General features: G+C 27.9%; 1 protein-coding gene across 1 annotated transcript in view; it reads right to left on the minus strand.

Moving 5' to 3' along the window:
- LOC129959225 (piggyBac transposable element-derived protein 3-like) overlaps positions 1–19,120 on the minus strand; it is a 43,685-nt gene extending 24,565 nt beyond the window's left edge. The window contains exons 1-3 of the mRNA XM_056072049.1: positions 18,762–19,120; positions 17,712–18,656; positions 17,377–17,561 (exon numbers count right to left, since the gene is read on the minus strand). Of these exons, the coding sequence (XP_055928024.1) occupies positions 17,377–17,561; positions 17,712–18,656; positions 18,762–19,120 (1,489 nt within the window). The remainder of the gene's footprint in view (positions 1–17,376; positions 17,562–17,711; positions 18,657–18,761) is intronic.
- Positions 19,121–19,658: the final 538 nt, after the last annotated feature.

Consider the following 19,658-nt stretch of genomic DNA (forward strand, 5'->3'; position numbering starts at 1 on the left):
TTTTTCACTCACTTCCTGGTCTGTGAAAATTCTGAAGTTTTCGACAATAGCGTATTATTAATTGCTTTTCACTATTTTAATACCTTAATTAAAAGTTCGTAAAAATATTTTGATTTTGATTTTATACAGAAGATGTCATCTGTTTGTTTATTTGATAAAAATTACTTACGAGAGTTTATAAAATCCATAATTATGAATTAGAAAATATATCAAACATTGAAACATGTAAAATAATTAAACTCAAAAGAAACAGTTTTAAAACACTCTATATTTGTACCAACTGTATAATTTTTGTCTTTAATCCTGGAATCAAAATAAAACTTAATAGCATCAAACATTCAAAACTATTTTATAACGAAATTAAGCTCCTTTGAAAAAAAAGTTCCTATACCCATTCGGACAAAATTAAAATACTTTGTAAATGATATTATAATTAAAAATAATACCCTTGCGTATTGTTCATCGCAATATTCAATTTTAATAATTCCAGAAATTATCAGTTAATAGATTAATTTATTTTAATCTGAAATTTATGAGTGATGATAAGTGGTATTTAATTTGAAAAAAAAAAAAAGAAAAACGTTTATTTCAAAGTTCTGTAATATTATTAATTCCCTGAAGAGAAGAATTTAATTTTTTTTTTCTTCAGGGTATTAATGAAAGAGTGTTCTTAAATACTGTCTCCAAGGTATTCAATTTATTTCCTTACTGAATATTTATTCGCTTTCGAAAATTAAAAATTCGAGCGTTAACAAAACACATCATTTATAAAAGTCAATGATAACATTCAATGTTGTCTACCAAAATTTATCAAGAATTGTGGGATGTTTAAAATGGTGAAGCTGATATTAACGAAAATAATTTTAATGAAAGCACTTAGGACAGAATATGGATGCAATTAATAAATATATATCATTCGCGTCAGCTTAAGAAATATTAAATTAATTAGTAAAAATTACTTTAACTATACTAATCAAGTTCCCATAATTTATTGATTTTTATTAACTAGTTATTTATATATCGTCCCAATTAACTCAGCTAGCTCAATATTTAAAATTTCTACGGTTTATTTTGGAAATATCATATACTATTCATTTGTAAAATAGATAAAATTATTTATTGCAATTTTGAAATAAAACATAATACTCTTACATTTTTAAAAGAATATTAAAACTAAATTACTGAAATTTTCATTAATACATAATAAATGTTTAAACTGATTGAAGAAGAATTCATAAGAATAATTTTTAAATTTGTATTTTATAGAATGATATTATTTTCTTAGCCTAAGTATCATTGGATTTTAACAAACATTTCTTTATAAATTTTGATAAACTTCAAATTTGTATATTTTTATGATGCAGTCAAGTGAAATGTGTTGATATTTCCCGATTTGCTATCTTAACAAACAATTGTAACAATTTTCCTTCTTTCATTTTCTAAACTTCTATCTTTTTAAACATAATTAATTTTTCTCTCACTGACCGATGTAACAGAGTTCTGAAATTCTGTATATTTATTTTCTTCTGTTTTCAGAAATTATTAATTAATTAATTGATTTCAATCGAATTTTGTTTATATATACTATAGGCGCTATGTGTTTGCGACTTTGAGAAAAGTTTTGATTTCCTGTTTTCTTAATAGTAATAATGAATAATGACATATACTAGAGATAAAATTGCAAAAAAAATAATTAAAATAACATTTATTAGAAGACATACAATAATTAGCAAACTCAGATGCAGAAACTAATTATCGAACATTTGAAGCTCAAAATAAAAATCATAAAGTCTAAGGATCTGATAACATTCGAATTAGGAAATCAGGCCACAATGGATATTACAAGAAAATATTTCTTAAAAGTAAAACTCTATTATAAATATGATTGAAATTCCAACCTACCATTAAATATTTCTTTCAGCGACTTTCACATTTATGGTTTTTTGTTTTGATTTGCAGATTTCTGACAAAAGGAATTTATCCTTAGATAGACTATTAAGACAATGCTTTTTTTATATTTCAACTTGTTTTAAAATATTTCTTTATTTACTTCTCTTTTATGTTAATTTTCCAGTTTGCAATTTTATTAATCTGTTCGCTTTTAATTTCATAAGAATGAGGAAGATGTTCCGGAGTTTCCATAGCCAGATGTTATTGATTGTTATGTTTTATTGTTTATTCACCAGTGAGGTTAAGCCTTAATTTAAATTGACTTAAATTGAAGTGAAGTAAATTTTACGGCAGAACAGCTCTGTTCGTCTACGTATATTGGTTATTTTTTTTATTATTTAATAATGGCTGAAGCTAGTTATTCCCATATATTAAATATTTTTTTAAGAAATTTTACCAAATTTTCTTTTGCTTGATTTTAAAACATTCACAACAGTAGAATAACATTACTTTTTACTCACCGTTGAATTATTAAGACGGTTGGGTATATTCATGCATGGCCCATATTTGTTTGTTAGACTACTCAGTATAATTACGTTTTATGTTTATTATTAGATAGGTTGTTTTGAAATTAATTTTCTGAGAAAGGTTTATAGTAATTTTATGACTAGTAATGTTTGGTATCCTTTTTTATTCGAAATAACCGTCTAGCCATTCTCGGATTTTTTTTTTTTTCTTTCATCTTTCACCAAAGGTGACGCTCATTTTTTTAAAAAATTCAGTTCAGAAGGAATTGGGAGCAAGTACTCATTCGGATAAGTGCTGAAACAAATTTTTATGCCTTTTAGTGTCTTGTGTACTTGAGATTATTTTTATTTTAGAAATTTACTATTACCAATTTTTAGCTATTTTTCAATTACTTAACTTAGTGTCATACATTTATTTTTTGGTTAGTATAGTAACAATAAACGGATTCATATTTATTCACGGAATTCTTATACACATCACTATTAAGGAAAATTTAATATTTTCTGTTCGAATAATCTAGAGTTTATTCGAGTATAATTATCTTTTCTGAGTAATGGGCCGATAAAATTGCGTAATTAATGCGTCAACTTGAAGGTTTAAATATTGAAGACTTAATTATTGGTAATGACATTGATAAAGATTATTGTTAAAAATATACGGAGTTTCCGAGAAAAATTGAAAAGCAATTATTTCTTTAAATATTTCGCCAAGACGAATATTTTCTATTGGAAAGCTTCATTAAACATGGTGGGTAAATGCATGAAAAACGTTTAACTTCCATGAAGGTTGATATTAAAAAGTTTTAAAAAAATTAATTTTTATACTGCCCATAGTATAAAAGTGTCAGTTAGTAAAATACTACCAGTACACTCAACCAGCTCAATCACGCATTTATCTGCAAAATTTCCGAAATTATAAAAAGAAAAATTTGTTGGTTCAGACTATTTGTTCATACCTCAAGCCAACATTTGATCAGGTCTTGCAATGTACAATTCAAAGATAATATATATATTGTGAATGTTTATCAAAATGTGGATTAAAAATTGATATATATAATATTAACTCTTTTTAAATTAAAAAGGTTATATAATATATAAAAATATTTGCAATAGAGTTTTCAAAATATGCATATTGGACACTCTTTCAGGCTAAGGCGGCTCGTTTTCTCAAATTTAGTGCCTTAAAATTTATATCTCAAAATGAATGCAATTGAAAATGCAGTTTTTAAAAGTAACCTTATGTTTAAATAGTCGAATTTTCAAATTGTAATTACCTGAATGGTATTTTAGAAAATAGCCGACTTATCTTTTACTGATTTGTGATTTTTAACAAAAGAAAAAGAAAAGTTTTTAAAAGCTGTGTCTTTGTCGCGATAACATAAACACGAAAATGAAGCAAAAAATAGCAAATGCAGGAAAAGAATAAAAACAACTCAAGAGTGCGAAGGCAAATCCTTAAAGAAGCCATTATTTGGCCAAGCGTCAAAGTGGAACTTCTTAAACTCCGGCTAAATCTAAGCTAAGTTCACAAAAAAAAGTGAAAGAAAACATTACTTTTTGCTTTCCGAGTATCTCCCAGCAGTGAAATACGAAAAAAAATTTTATGCTTTCAGAAGTTATTCGATGTAAATCTCATGTCTATCTTATTTGTCGATTCACTTTTTGGCTTATTTCTTAGTTTATATTATTTTCTTTTCTATTTTCATTCTCCATTGAATTTTTATCGAAATGTAGACAAAGCACAATACACAAAGCACAAGGAAAATACAATGTTTATACATTATATCGAGGTGGTGTTCACTTCAGCAACTCTAATACTCGAGTCACCATTGCTTTTAAATACAGTTAGTATTACACAAAAAACTGCGAACAAAGAGTTTTGTATTTTTATTCGATATAACATTTTCCATTGAGATACTCAATCTTCACTTTTTTTTAGAAAGTCGATTATAGTCTATAAACCAAGTAAATTGAATAAAAATATCCGCGGTGAGCAGCGTTTTTGCAAGTCATGACGATAGGATATCGTAGTAGTACACAAGTATTTATTTATAATAGTTTTTCTGTATTAAATAAATTTGCATGTGTATGATAAATATATCAGTTTAAATTTCGATGAGCTCCTTTATAGTTAAAAATGAATAAATACGCGTAAAATTTGCCTATGAAAGTCTGAAAATTTGTGTGCCCATAGATTTGTGCAACAGAAACTGCTAACTGATGCTTTTGCACTATGATTCGACACTATGCTGTCGAATATCTATACTCTCATAATCTTATAAATAATGTTTTACAGGTTTATATCGCAGATACTTTTTAAAAGAATATTTTGATACTTCAAAATCTGCAAAAAAAAATCGAAATTTTGAGGTCACATAAAAGTTTAACTTTTAAAACTTTTTTTATTTTCATTCCCCACAGGTTTTGCTAAATTGTTTTCATGCAATGGTCCATCGTATTTAACGAATTTTTGTAGTTAGAAGTTTATGCCTAAATGAAATATTTAAAAAGATAAATGTTTTTTTTTGAACAACCTGTTGATGCTGCATGAATAAAACAAATTTTCTGTATAATTGGGTGAAAGAAGAGCCACGCACTTTTCTAATAAGATTTCATTCCAAGAAAGGGGCTAATCTGAATTTCATCTTATTATCCTGTATATAGCCTTTCTTTCATGTTCTCATTGTGATTCTTAATTCATTATGATAAGTTAATTTATATTTAATCATAGTTGTCAAATATCACAAAAAACGTTTTTTAAGTTTGTATCGCAGATACTTTAAAAAAAAACATTTTGATACTTCAAATAATCAATCTAATAATAACAAATCATCCAAATGTTGAATCATTTTTGTATTTTATATCATTAGATGAAACAAATGTTATGAAATATTGCTATAGTACTCTGTTTGCCGAAATGTATCCATAGTAATTCCTTAACTGTCTAGAAAGATCATTTAGGTCTTTATGTAACGAAGAGTTCAAGAAAGAATAAGAATCTCGCAAGGAATTGAAATCGGATATATTAATGGTGAAAGCAGTGGCACTGTTGTAAAATCTCACCTTGAAGACCGAGGAATTCCAAGTTCAAAATTCATTTCTTTTTCTATCTGCTCTGTACAGGAATCTAGCCCAAGTTAAATTTGTTAAGAGTCAAACTCACAGATAATGATTAGAAAAAATATTTTTTGAAGAGAACGAACTGCTGTCGTCGTCGTGACATGAACACGACTCAGACTGAATACGTCCGTGTAAAAAGGTCCCTCTGGTTGCTTGTAAACGAGATGGTAAACAAAGTTAAACCAATAGAGTGACAAAAATTTTAAAAAAATAATAAATTCGTCATTCTTCGAGAGTCGTCATAAATAACATAAATTGCGCAATAATTAACACTGATTGTCAGCCAAGTAAAAGACTAATTGAATGAATGGCAAACAATTAACTTACCCCGTTAATCTTTTTTTCTTTAATCGCAAATCGTATTGAAATCTTAGTTTTTGGTTTAATATTTCCTATTTATTATTCTCTGCTCGGTTATATATATAGGAACAAACTAAAAGAACATTCCTTTTTTTAAAACAAATATGTATGTTTCTAGAAATAACCATACCATATTTTATCTATAGATCTTATTTTTATATTTGTTATTTCTTTTTGTGATTTTTTTTTTGCTATAATTGAAGAAAAATAAATCCCCCCCCCATCCCATTTTATTGAAGAAAAACAAGATATTTTATTGGAAAGATCTACTAACAAACTTGTCTTGTCTACAGGATTATGAACCGAGCAGACAGAATCAGAGTTTTATTTTTTAAATTTAATAAGTTTCCAGACTAATGATTTCCCCTGACTTAAAACTACGAAAGATCAAGCTAAACAACACAGCTTAACTATACGTTATTTTCAAGAAGTATAATAAAAAGAAAATTGATAGTAATATCTTTGAACAAACGAAAAAAAGTAGATAACCGGAATCTCCTGACACTGGGGATTCTTAAAACCTGGCAACGCGAAAATAAAAACGTATTTATTTTAAGATGACAAGAAAGGATTATTTTTCAGAAAACGGCGATAAAAACGAACAGTTTTAGGTTTAAAAAATTTGAAGTTTTTAAGTAAAATTCAGAAGTATTTTTCTATGACTATAAGCTGTTTGGTTTAAATCTGCAGTATTTTGTTACATGTTTACTTAAAGAAATTAAATTTTTGATGAAAACTTTGAATTTTTAAATAGTGTGCTTTCTTATACTTTCATTAAAGGGATAAATATTAAATTAAATTGAATAATTATGGCAAAAATGATTTTAAGGAATGTAATTTTTTTTTCATGTTTCTATCCTTGACATTTTAAGTATTCCATCATTTCAAAGAATCAACATTAATATGACATATTACTAGTAATCTTGATATCGAGAATGTAATATAGTTTGCTTGAAAAAGAAACCATATGCTTTTGAATTAATTTTAATTATAACTAAACAAACTTCTGATCATTTCATGAAATAAGGCCCAGAAAAAAAATCTGTACAATTTAATTATCTGAATCAGAATTTAAAGAACTTTTAATTTTAGTTAAATTTTGTCAATAAATCATTTATAATTCTAATATTTCTGCAAAAGTTTGCTCCAAATGTTTCAAACTTCCGTTAGATGATGTCTAATTTAAAGAATCCCGTAAAATAGGAACATTTTTAAAGTTAAATTGTTTTTAAATATATTTAAAAATGATATTTAAAACTTTTACAAAATTTTGTATTGCAATATTCATCACATGAATAAATCTCAGCGTATATTAACTGGAAATTCTAATATTCTATCCTCAGATATTCTAAAATTCGAGAATAATACATTATTATCCAATTATCTAGTAGCAATTCAGACAATTAGTCAGCAGAGCATGAGAATTCATGGAGTCGCCGTTCAAGATAAGTCGTTCATCTAAATTGAACTTATGTGGATTATGAAGATTAGAATATCCATTTGAAGTTAAATAGTCATTTATTTTTATTATAATATTTAACGGCTGAGTGAACCACATATTGCAAATTTGATAAGTGGGTGAAATGAGCTTTCTGAATTGTTTTCTGTATGAATATTATATAATTCAATGAAAATATGTTACTAAATATTATTTAATCATAATTTTAATGATGAAATTTTATCTGAAAAATTTAACTGTTAAAAGTCCAGAGGTAATGTATAATTTATAGATAATATATCTATTTCTAGATATTATTATTAAAAGCTAGGATTGATTTTATTGATAAAATCTTGAATATCTTTTATGAAATGCTGAATATAAAACTCAATTAAAAACTTTACACTACAACGTTTTACTTTTTATTAAGATGAATTTTATAAATTACTTTCATATTCTTTAAAAACAGATTTTTATGACAGTACAAGTTATTTTGTATACAGCAGCACTAGTGTACTCTTTGAATAGAAAGTTTAAGAAGTGAATTGGCTTCTTAATATATATATATTTTTTTCAAGATTGATTTGAGCAAATGGAACGTATCAAAGAACCGCTTTCTGTAGCTTGGGGTGTAAATAAATTTAAAATTCATATTAGAATTTTTAATTTTTTAAGTTTAGTGACAGGTTTATCTAGCATTTAACAACACTTAATACTTCGAAAAGTATTATAAAACTATTGTTTAATGTCTGTAAAATATATTTAAAGAGTCTTCAGAGACGACACCTATGGTAAGAAAATTCCGAATTCAGTTTCTTGTTTTTATATAAACTGTAAAAACAAGAAACTGAATTCGGATTTTTCTCACCATAGGTTTCGTCTCTGAAGATTCTTTAATTTATTCTATATAGAATAAATTATTTGAAACGACAAAACTAAATTAATGAAACTTAACCAAATTAATGATACTGATAATTCACATTATCTTGATTTGCAATTCAGTTTAGTTTTGAAAAAGGAAATTGTTTTTAAAACTGGGATTGTAAAAAAAAATAATAATAATAATTTTCGAAAAAATCAATTATTACAGCTTTCGCATCAAAATAATTCATTTAAATTATTTTTTGATATGAATTTGCAGAAAAAATCTTTGGAAGACAAGCATGCTTTAGAGACATTTTTGAAGATTTATAATCTTTAAAAGAATTCTTAATTTTGACACAAACATTTGGATCTAATTGTCTTCAAAATATGTCGATCAGTTTAGATAATGCGAAGAATTAAAATTAATAAAATTGGTCAAGCTATTTAATTTTCAAAAAAAGAATTTCGATTTTCTAAAATAACCTAAATATAGAGGGGTTTTTTTTCTTTTTGTTATTTTGTTTTGTCAGTTGCACACGAGTATATGGTGGTCCAAAAAAATGTTTTCTAACCCTTAAAATATATTCATTAAAAAATTGGTTTTTCATTTTGTATATTCAAGCAAAAATTTTGGGTAGGCTAACAGCATAACAGAAATAAATTTACGTTCTCGATGTTAGATGAAAGGAATTATCTACATTACAACCAGAATGATTCGTTAACTATATATAACTAACGAGATGCTTATGCAAATTATGCCGGGATCATTCAAGTGTCACGAGAGGCGGTATATGGTGCTTGATATATCAGCAATGCCAAAGGGGTATGAATACATGAATACTGACCCGTGGAATGTTTGAACTTGCTTACTCTTCGTAACGTTTACCCTTTTACTAAGGTCATGGCTATTTAGTACAGGGAAATTTACTGTACTAAATAGCCATGTACTGTACTAAATAATCATCAATCAAAGTGAAATCGAGAAAATCGCGGATATATTGATTTCTTTATTTTTAAGATATTTATGCTTTCATCGTATCATTTATATTTATAAATAATTTTGGGATAAGTTTCTATTTTCAGATTAATTATCGATTTGATTTCTCATCCACTAACTCATATTAACTACAAATGAAATCAGAATATTTTACATTGATAAATGTAGTAAAATTGTTATAGATAATATGTAGTAACCTTGCTAATAAAATAAAATTAGTTCGAAATGATTTAAGATATATAATGTCATTCTTATAATGGAATCCATTACGCAGTTTGCTGGAAAAAAATTGGCGTTGTCTAGGTCATTGTCTAGTGTTGTCTTAAGGGTGACTCGGCCACAACAGCATGAGCCGCTGTGGCCTAGTTATTAAGTCTCGTCCTCTGGGCTGAAGGGCTCTAGGTTTAAAATCTAATTCCATTGAAATTCTGACATGTGTACGGGCCTAATGGCGTTAAATCTGACATCGTGAACCTTACGTCCTCTTGTTGGTGTGGAACGAATGTTTTGAGAGGGGTTCCAGATCATGTCTCGTCCTTGTCATCCTTCTAAAAATAGTCGTAGTTTTGCTCTCAAAAGGGTTGATGATCTAATAAATTAAAATAAGCCTAAAACCGCATGAGATAACATGGAGTTATCTATTGCACATCATGAACAGTGTCATATAGTATGATATATGACATCGTGTGAATTCAGTCTATTTATTGGTGACATATCTTAGAGGAAACTTCCTTAAATACTTAAAAAAGTTTTGGATAAATATGTGTTGAAGTGTGAAGTAATACATTTTAAAGCCATTTCTAAATTTAAATTACATAATTTCTACACATAAAATAAGGTTCTTTCTGAATTTCGGTTTCAATAAATGAATTTACCAGTTCTACAAATGTGAAGATAAAAATAATATCCATAAGATGGACGATTTTCTTTAAAACTGTAAAACAAATTTAATGAAATATCTAATATAAATTGTTCTTTTTTTATTCATATAAGTTTTCATTCACATCATATAAGGAAAAAACTTCATATAAGTTTTTACCGGCAAGTTTTAAATGGTCTTTATGGCTAGTGTACATTCAATAAAATGGGTAAATGTAACTATATTTAATAAACACCGGGAACAATTGAATTTTCTCTCGTTTGTTTCTGAAACTCAAAAGAAATATAATGTAAAAGATGTTTCTCCTGGTAATTTTACTTTGCTAATAACACAATTCTACTGAAATACTGTTTATCAAAGTTATGTAGCTTAAAATACTTTTACGTGATAATGGGCAGATTGACAACGGTTGCACAACGGCGAGGTTTCGGTTTCAGAAATACAAGATACAGGATTCGAGACCATATTCTGCTGATCATCAACCGTGTCGGTAAATCTTGAGATTATATGAAACCTTAAGATTAGATGTGCTAACGCTCTTCTAATGTGGAAATTTGAAAAGTTGGGTTCTGACTCTGATGTCATTATCATTTGATTATCATTATCATTAAAATTAGATATTCCTCATAATGTGACTTTGGTTCGACTAATATAAGACCATGTGAGCAATGGCTAAAAGTTTTATGATCAGGGAGTTAAAAATTCTGATAATTATTCTATGAAAGTTCGACTTGCATGTGTTATATATTTTTGCTGCTCGGATTTATGAGAGAAACTGTCGGTTTAGACTTCGACGATATCATAAGACTTAACTATTCAAAATGGTGGTATCTAACATATAATCGCTTCGTGTATCTTTAAGCAAAATTATTAGTCAAGCTGAAACTTGGTCATTAATATGGATTTTTGTAACCACTATTGAAAAGCGAAATAAGCAGTTCAAATGTTTTGGAAGATTCTTTACATGTTGAAAATGAAACAATTCTCTTGGTCTCTTTAAAGAATTGTTGGAATATCTACCATAAATAGGCTAGATAAAGCATTTCTTTTTCTTTGGAAGAAACTTCATAACTATTGATTGGATGTCTTACGCCACTACCATTTTGTATTCGAAGTAAAGTTTCTATTTATTTTGAATGCAGTTTTATAACATTAGATTATATCTACTTTATAACTGGCAAATAATATCTATATAATTAGGAAAATTATCAGATTATGCTTCAATGAAAGTTGCCAAAGAATTACCTACAGCATGTTTTCCCGTTTTTAACATATATTTTGTTAAAATATCTGTAAATCTATGTTCCTTGTTATGAGAGTTAAAGCGCTGGAAAGCAATATTACAGATTCTAACAAAAAAAAACGGAATGTTATTTAAACAATTGAGAAGTTACTCTTGGAGTAAGGAGGAGAGATTTATTATGAGAGATATTTTAATGGATGTCGAATGCATACTAAGTCGGACTCCAGCCTGTGAGAAAAACGTAGCCACTAATAAAATCCCTGTAACCCTTTACTATGAGACTGTGTAAAAAAACAATGTTATACGTTATAGGTAATGTCCTTTTAAGTCCTTAAAATTTAAAACGGGGTCTCGTACATCCAGGGAAATAGTGTGTACCTATAGTAAATTATGTATGCTGAAATTATTGGAACATGTTAGTGCGCCCCTAGCGACAACATGAGTAAGTGACAAAAATAACTCAAAAAATAAAGAGAACGACCAAAAAGTCCTTTAGAAAAATGTACGCTATACTATAGTAAAAACACAGGAAAATGAATTATGGAGTTATCTGTAAAACTGGCGGAGATATTTGCTATTAAATTTATAAATGTTTAATGACTTGGAAAAGGGTTCGTCTAAAATTGAAAAAAATATATTCTCCTGTATAACTACCCCAAGTGGGTTTTTGAAGAATTTTTTATTACTTTTTGTTTACTTTCTTCATTACTTACATCTCAATTCGCAGTTGCTTAACTTGGAAATTTGCTTATTAATACCGAAAAAATACATTTTTCAATTTTAAGCGAACTCTTTTTCAAGTCACGAAAAGTTCATAATTTTATTCACAAATATCTTCGCCTTCGAAGTTATCTACAGATAACTTCATGAAACGTTTTCTTGTATTTTTATGGTATGGTATAGAGTACATTTTTCTAATGAACTTTTGTTGGCCGATCTCCTTTATTTATTTAGTTATTTTTTTGTAACTTCATGATTTCGCCAATAAGAGCGCTGTAACTTTTCTCAATTAATTCAGCATAGTCACTTTACTATAGATTTAAATTATTTCTATGTTATATGAGACTGTTCTGAATTTAAAAGGCTTAAAATGACTTTACGGATCACCATGTGGATTTTTAGCCCTATATTCGAATTGTCAGGGAAACATTTCTACGAAAAATTGAATTTTTAAATTGTGTTTTCAATTAATGGAATTAGGATATTTTCGACAGCATAAGTCATCGAAATTTGAACATCAATAGAGAATATTTGTCCAATTAAAATTTTTATCAGTCTAAAAATTTAATAAGCATAGAAATAATATATTTTCTATATAAAAAATGTAAAAATATTTTAAGTGTTATAGTCTCATAGTAACAATCTGAAAATACATAACCATTAAATCGGTACGTCCAGAAAAAAACATTTATTTCGAAAATCACTCCCAAATCAGCATAACTTAAGTCTCAGTTAAGTTTTTATATCTAAAGTGAACTTCTTTTCATCTAGAGTATTTAAAATAGAAAAAAAAGAAAATGTCATTTTTTCTTTTAACTTTAAAATTTGAAAATCTTAGCATATTTTTTACAATAAATGGCAACTTAAAAATATATTAATGTCCCCCAAAAGGATAAAATTAGTTTTAATAGATGCATAATGTTTAAAGATATCAGAGTATAAAATATCGTATTTATGGTGTGAAAATAATTTTACCTACACTTATTTAAAGTTGAAGAAAATATGTTTTGAAAAACTTGCAAAAAAGTGTGTACTCTTATAAGAGTTCGTTCACGTTTTTGGAAGTTAATTTATGAGATCTCGGCTTTACAAAAGCATAAATATTAAACATTTGTAATCCCCAATTTTTCTTTTTCCTACACTTATGTCCTTTATTTTATGAATATAAAATTAGAAAATTGATTTTTTGATAATAAAAAAATACGTCCCAGGTTCCTTCAATGAGGCTCACTATTCGAAAATCTTTAAGAAGTCTCGCACTTATGCCAGATTATTTGACGTTCTTAGAAAAGTGCTCATTAATTTCGCCGCATTCTCGAATCGTTGAATTGAAACATTGAGTGTTCTAGGGAAGAATAAAGTCTTGAAATATATATAAACTGAAATGAGAATAGTTGTAAGTATAATTATGCGTTTTTTTTATTAAGAGAATTTTAACACTCTAAATATAATTACATAAATGAATTCTATATTAGAATGTCAGATAATATAATTATTCTTAAGAAAAGTTTTTTTACCGGTGTAAATAATGAGCTCTATTTTACGTGTTAAAGAATTACTTTAAATATTGAACATTTTCTTTAGATGCATAATATATTTTTTTCCTATTAATAAGCTAGAAAAATAAAAATGGGTTCTGGTGGGTTTTTTTATATATATATATAACTGAATTTCAACTAAGATAAGATTCTGTTAACTAAACTTGGATAACTGTTGTCGTATAGAAATTATGAATCTTAAAATATTACTTTTGTTTTTATAGTTTCTTGATGTAGTATAAATAGAAGTTTTGAATCGTGAAACTCTTTTTTTAAGATGTTTTTCTTATTCGAAAATAAATTACAAACAAAATTGCAAAAAATATGAAGGTTTTTTCTTTCTAACTTCTTCAAATCTGGTAAAAATCGTCAGATGTTCTGCAGATAACAATTTGAAATATTTGATAAATTTAAATGAAATAAACAACACTAAATTGCAAAATATAAATCTCACAATGGATTGTCTTTGATTAATACAATTAACGTAGGAAAAAAAAATCGAAAGATCGTAGTCGATGAAAATATTCATTATGTAGAGAAAACAAAATCTTTTGAATCCGTTCAAAATGTTAACCAAATTATTTTGCTCTATATGCTAAATATATCAGATAGCCTATAAAAAAAGACATCCATAATAAATGCATTTTCTATCAATATGCATGCCAGTTACCAATTTCAAAAGAAAATGATATGTTTAAGTTAAAAAGATTATTAGAATATAACAACCGATTAAGAATTAAGGAGAAATATGATGAAAGGTTCCTTACCAAATTAAAATAATGAGTTTTAATTATCTAATTGAAGCTGCCATAAATCATAGAACCCCAACTAAAGTGTGCGTAATATGCTTACTTGCTTAGTAAATATTTATGACATATGTTACAATCAAATCAAAAATTCACAGAAATAATTTGTTGGGTTTTATACAAATCATTGGTGATAGGAAATGATAGAGAATCATCCAAGAAGGATTTAGTTCAAAACAAACCAGATTATAAGGTAATGCTAAGCAAAATTCTTTAAAATACGTTTCTACAAGTACACTAAAATATATATAAAATATACACTATTTTATTTTTATCGAAATTAAGAATGTCTAAATAAAATTGTAGAAGTGCGTGACTCTAGAGAAATATTCTAAGAATTAAAACAAATAAATCTATAAAATTTAGTTAAATCTATAACATTTATAATGTTTTCAATTTTAACGAATGTTTGAAAACTTTTTTCTGATGTCCATTGTGATTAATTTTTTTATAGTATCGTCTTCAGTGCCTTGAGATTTTACGACTTTGCTTTAATGCACTTTCTTTTTCATAAACCCAGCTGGAGTGATTCCTTGAAACTTTATATATAGGTGTTATCTTCGCATCCCCGCATATCTATTGCCATATATGGCTGTTTCGCCAATAAACACCACCAAACCGCCAGCCCCGCATACTTATTGGTGATCCCAAACAAGATCATTGCTGTTCATAATTCTACTCTAAGAATCTCATACATGAACATTTTGCACTTCATACTTGAGTGACGAAAACCCACTATGTATTTTGGACACTTTCTTTTCGATATATTAAAACTAAAATTTAGTACAGAGTTACAGCTGTGGTAACAAAATCCCATATGAAATTCCACTTGTCTAAGCTGTTTAGTTTGAGTTATTGCATTTACATGTATAGTACAGGCCCACAGACGGTCAACTATTTGACGGATTTGATTCAAAACTCAATACGTATCTACACTTTCGATATTAAAACTGGGTACCAGATATTGTCCATCTATCTCTTAACGTTTTTTCAATTATTTTGTTCATTTGTACTTCTTAAACAGGAAACTTCCATCATATTGATCCTTTCAAAATTTGAAAGAAATTCAAAAATTTGCTATAAAGTGGTAATTTAATATGTTGTAATTTTTTTTTAAGATTGCAATACTTCCTCTTTGAATATTTCATATGCGAGAAAATAAAAAGCAACATATTTTACTCTTTGTCATTTTTTTAAAGAATTGTGTGTTTGAAAACATTAATATTTCTATAATTCTACACTTTTTAGCATTTTAAATGTATCAGAATTTATTATTATAAATAAAACGGAATGTCAAAATGAATGTTTCGTCAAATTCAGCATTATATGGCGCCATGCATATGAAATTTATTTATTTTTACATCCCTTTTTGAAGTACAAGTAACACGTTTTTGAAGGTACGGACTTCATAACTTTGAATAGCGATGAGATGACAATGACAGATGAGAATTGACGAGAATACAAATTCAACAGAAAATGAGAAAAAAATTAAGGAAGGAGTGAATATAAAACAGATCAAAAATAATATTTGGACGATCAATACTTCAAATGAGCAGAGAGTAACATGATATCCGAGTTAACAAAATTTGCATGTAAGACAGCATCATGATCTGGCCCAAAAAATACAACAGAAAAATGAAGATTTCTAAAATCCAACCGGTCAGTGTGGATTTATTTCGTTAGAAAGATAAAATCTTTAATCAAACTTCGTCTTTTCTCTATATTTTTTGACTATTGCTTTTGAACATAAATACAATTATTTATACGTTAGGTAAAATAATATATTCTAAAGCAATAATAAAGCTTTTATGTGCAATATAAAAATTTGATTAAATATTCATATTTTCTCAGGAATGATGAATATTTAATCTCCAACATTTTACAAGCATCCTTTTTATATCAAAATTTTAATACTTTTTAAACATTTTCTGTTAAACGAATTTCGTATCTTTCAATCTGAGCTTACTTTCAAATCTTTGTACACGAAAAGCATTATTTCTCTAATCTCCTAAAGTTTCCAGTTAAATAAAATAAATGATAAGTCATCAATCAGTCACTTTAAGTAAGTGTTGTTTCATTGAAAATCTCTCTCAAAAAGTTACTTAGACCTTGTATCCAATACTATTTTCTTTAGACATCATTTTATGTCTTATGTCTTGTGCAGGGGTTTAGTCTAAAGCTTAACTGATCAAGACTGAAAGACCCGATTTCATTCTTGATCAACTAGGGGCTCATAGGCTTATAGACAGGATCAAATATTTTCGAAAATCCTGAGTGATAAGAAAGGAGGTACCGTCCTAGAACTTTTATAGACGAAGGTTAACTGTAAGTAATGAAGTTCCACGTTGTTTAACTTTGATGGAACACCTTCCCGAAGTGTCCTTAGGGGAAGGGGAGTATTTAAATATTTTGACTGAATTCTTTGAATTATTTATGTACTTTAGAGAATTTTATTTTTACTTTAACTGTACAATTTGATTTTCTCAGTAAAATGAAAACTCTCAAATATATTCTGATTAAATTCTACAAACAACCTGCTAAAAGATGGACTATATACGAGAAACAAATGTTTTTCCCCTTTTCAAGCGATGGAAAGATAAAATCTGTGGTCCTTATGGAAACCTTAAGAATACCATGTCTTTTTCTCTTATTTAGTTAACCCTACACTGCATGATTTTTTATTTTTCCTTGAAAAAAATATATATGTAATAGAGTGTAATGATAAAACATGAAAAAATATTTAAAAAAAATTAAGTCTAAATTTTCATTATTTTTTAATTAAATGTTAGTTTGTTGCCAAGTGGCAACATCATGCAGTTAAGCATAAAAAATAAAAAAACAAACTGTGCCAAATGGCTACACCATGCATTCCAGAGAGAAAAATTACTGTAAATGATAGTCTCTAAAACAGTTCTTCTCTTTATAAAAACATAGAGGAATTGAGCATTTCATGCACTGTACTCTTGTAAATCCTTTACAATTCAACATTTTACATCGTTGTTTATTTGTAGAATGCTCTGGCCAGTGATCAATTCTGTCAAATCTAATATCTTTTGGAGGCTCTTTTCGACAAGCTTTTTTTGATTGTTTTCCAACTGTTTCCTCTGCACTTGATGGTCTCCCTCTTTTTAGTGATTTTACTTGTCCATGTAAGCACAAAGTTTCTGCTAACTGCAATCTAAAAGTAACAAGTTTCATAGGCTTTTCACTGTTACGCTTTTGTTTGTGCACTCTCTTATACAGCAACCAAGCATTGATAATCGTCAGGTCTAATAAATGATAAAACAACCGAAAATACCACTTTTTGCTTCGCATTATTATTTTATACCTTCCAATCAAACTGTCAAGTAAGTCCACACCTCCCATGTGCTTGTTGTAAGTTTTTATAACGTAAGGGCAATTTACTTTTACATGACATTTTTGTTTCCTGTCAAAGCGCTGTACTTCACTTACCGGGTTTGTACCAGCAAATGTAGAGAGCATTGTGACAGTTTTATTGTCTTTCCATGATACATTTGACAGTTCACAGCCATCATATTCAGCCACAAATTCAGTGATGGATCCACGAACTTGTAACTTCAGCTCCCTTTCAGTTGGAAGTTTGCAGTCTGGAATTCTATTTCTTCTAATAGTTCCAAGAGATAAAATTCCCTTTTTCTTCAAATATACTTGCAGAGGAATAGAAGTGTAATAATTGTCAAAGTAAAGTTTGTGATTAACATTTTCTTGAACAGGACGAGTTAATCTAATAACTACATTACTACTAGCTCCTAAATCAGGCTCTTGAAGTATATTAGCAACATCAAGTTCTTTGCCACCATAAATCTCGAAATTGTATGCAAATCCGGATACTCCACTCAAAATGAAGAGTTTGTAACCGTATTTATGGGGCTTGTCAGGCATATACTGTTTTAAATGGTGTCTAGCTTTAGTAGCACACATTTGTTCATCGACACATAAACATTCTTCCATAGGAATGGAAAGGAAAGATTTTTGAAGTTCATCAATCAAAGGTCTCAGTTTGAAAAACTTATCCTGGCCTCCTTGCAAATCAGTTGAAAATGCATTATTGTCATTGAAATGAAGATATCTTCTTATTTTTTCAAATTCGTTAACGGGCATAGAATTTTGAATGAGAGATATTCCAACAGCAGGATTCCAGTACAATCTAAAATCTTTAACACTTGATACAGAACTCAATATACAAATTCCCAAATATTTTCTTATATCAGATGATGTTACATTCAGAGGTTTCTCAGGTGTCTGTTGTACACTATATAGAATAGTTTGTTCAGAAATAAAAGTTATGAGATCCGGATGAAAAAAATATGAAAAAAACTCATAAGGTGTTTCCAAATTCAAAATATTTTGAGGTAACTGTGTATCTCCACTGAAAGTTATGATTTCAGGATTTACTTGCAAAGACTTTTTCTTCCATACAAGTTTAATTTTTTCCTTTTTAACTTTCTTACTTTTTTCCTCTAATGTCTTGTTACCTGAAGTCGAACTTTCGTTTTGAATATTCACTTCATTTTCAGATGATTCAGAATCATTGTTATTGTCAGAAATATCTTCTGAATTTCTATTGAAGAGAACATTAGGATTAAATGTAGGATCTTCATCGCTATCATCAAAATCATCATCGCTTCCACTCGAAAGAGCATTCCATATTTCATCTGTCAATAATTTCTTTTTACCATCTGTATCAACAAAGTAAACAGACCTATGCTCTTCCATTATTCTAGCTTATAGAATTTCAAAGAAAAAATAAATTGCTTCTAATTATATCACAAAACTCATAATTAAAACTGCAAAGACAAAAAAGAAAGACAAAATGTAACATAAGTAGTATAAACAAAGCACATGCTTTCTGAACTACAGTGTTGAGTTGAATTGTTCATCGCATCCTTCCTGCATGATGTTGCCAAATGGCTACAGATACATATTGTGGCTTAAATTTTTTTTAAATATTCGCTTTATCATAAAAAGCCTAATAAACGAATTTTAATAGTTCATTTTATGCATATGATTTTTTTAATGGACCTAGGAAAACATTTAATAGTAAATAAAAATTTCAAAATATGGCCATTTATGTGATTGCAAAAGTCTACTGCTATGTCTCCATTTACTGTTATCCACGGACACCTACCGCCATCTATTGAGAATAAATGGTGATAACTGAATCAAAGAAGTCCAAACTTACTTTTAATGCACAGTGTTGCCTCATGGCTACATTTTTCTGGTCATGAAGATGACAAATCGCCAGTGTAGCCAA

The sequence above is a fragment of the Argiope bruennichi genome, chromosome X1, assembly GCF_947563725.1.
Source record: "Argiope bruennichi chromosome X1, qqArgBrue1.1, whole genome shotgun sequence".
Classification (NCBI taxonomy): domain Eukaryota; kingdom Metazoa; phylum Arthropoda; class Arachnida; order Araneae; family Araneidae; genus Argiope; species Argiope bruennichi.